At 44.0% G+C, this 1,240-nt stretch overlaps 1 protein-coding gene across 1 annotated transcript; it reads right to left on the bottom strand.

The window, feature by feature from the left end:
• Positions 1-590: 590 nt before the first annotated feature.
• Positions 591-989, bottom strand: LOC132185577 (uncharacterized). The gene has a single exon (XM_059599336.1). It carries the CDS (start codon positions 987-989, stop codon positions 591-593), a length of 399 nt encoding a protein of 132 aa, XP_059455319.1.
• Positions 990-1,240: the final 251 nt, after the last annotated feature.

Below are 1,240 nucleotides of genomic sequence, written 5' to 3' on the forward strand. Positions count from 1 at the left end.
AGTGTATTGGCAGTGGCCAGGTCCCCCCAAATGACAATAATTTTTTTTTTTTTTTGGGTAATGGGCCTCTATCGGCTAAATTTTTTAGCCATGCCCCTGCCTATTTTCAGAATTGACTCCGTCCCTACTAATTATTACCACAATATGTTCACTCATTTATTTATTAGAATATTAATTATTTCATATTAACTTTAATTTTTGGGTAAGTTTATTAGGTTTGTTTTCATAACTCACCTTCTATTACAATTATTTAAGTATTTAATCCTTTCAAAATAAAAATAAAAAGAAAAAATTAAGTATTTAACATATTGCATTTATTACAGAAAATTTAGAACCAACAAACGATTCTATTGAAATTGAATTGAAATTTTCATACACATGGAATTGGTAAAAAAAAAAAAAAAGAGTCAACGAAATATGACAACCAAGCAAATATTCTCATGGACGTTACGTTACGCCTCGCACACAACGCATTTCCACACCAGTAACAGAAACAGCCCCAACGGAATCACACCCGCCATAACCGCCAGCACCACCAAATAAAAAGCAGAAAAGAAAACTAACCTCTCTCTCTCTCTCTCTCTCTATCTCTATCTAACCAAGGCCGTGATCTCCGACGAACGCGGCGAGGCGGGCAACCGGGAGGCGAAGGTCGTCGGCGGAAAGTCGACGGAACGGCGGTCGCCTTCGTCCTCAAAGTTGAGGGCGTAGCTGAGGGCGTCGTACTTGAAGTCGGCGGAGTGGCGCCGGTGGTGGTTTCTGGCAGCGCCGATTTTGGAGATGAAGTTCCGGCACTTGTCTTTGAGCTCGGGGGACTTCTGCCGGGAGGACGCGCTCCGGACGAGCCTCGCCCTGGGCTCGGAGCTCAGGGATTCGTCGTCGTGGAGGTGGTGGTGGCCGTGGTGGGTCCTCCGGAAGCAGCAGAGGGAAGACTTGAGGATTTGTTTGAGAGAGGGTGAAGAATTGTGGTGGTGGTCGTCGTCCTCCATGAGAACCGTGAGAAGGGAGGTTCTGTGTGTGTTTGTTTATATATAGGTTAATATATAGGCGAGGGGGGTGTGAAAAGACGGACGAGGACGCTGAGGGGCCGGGGAATTCTGATGAGTCCGTACTTTAAGGGATCCCGAGGTCGAGCGATATTTTTGTCATTTCATTTTCTTAAAATAATATTAAATTTTCCCGAATTGAGGTTTTCGACTGACGTGGAATTGGTAAAACAAACTGCAGTTAAGTTACTATT

Source organism: Corylus avellana, chromosome ca6, assembly GCF_901000735.1.
Source record: "Corylus avellana chromosome ca6, CavTom2PMs-1.0".
Lineage (NCBI taxonomy): Eukaryota > Viridiplantae > Streptophyta > Magnoliopsida > Fagales > Betulaceae > Corylus > Corylus avellana.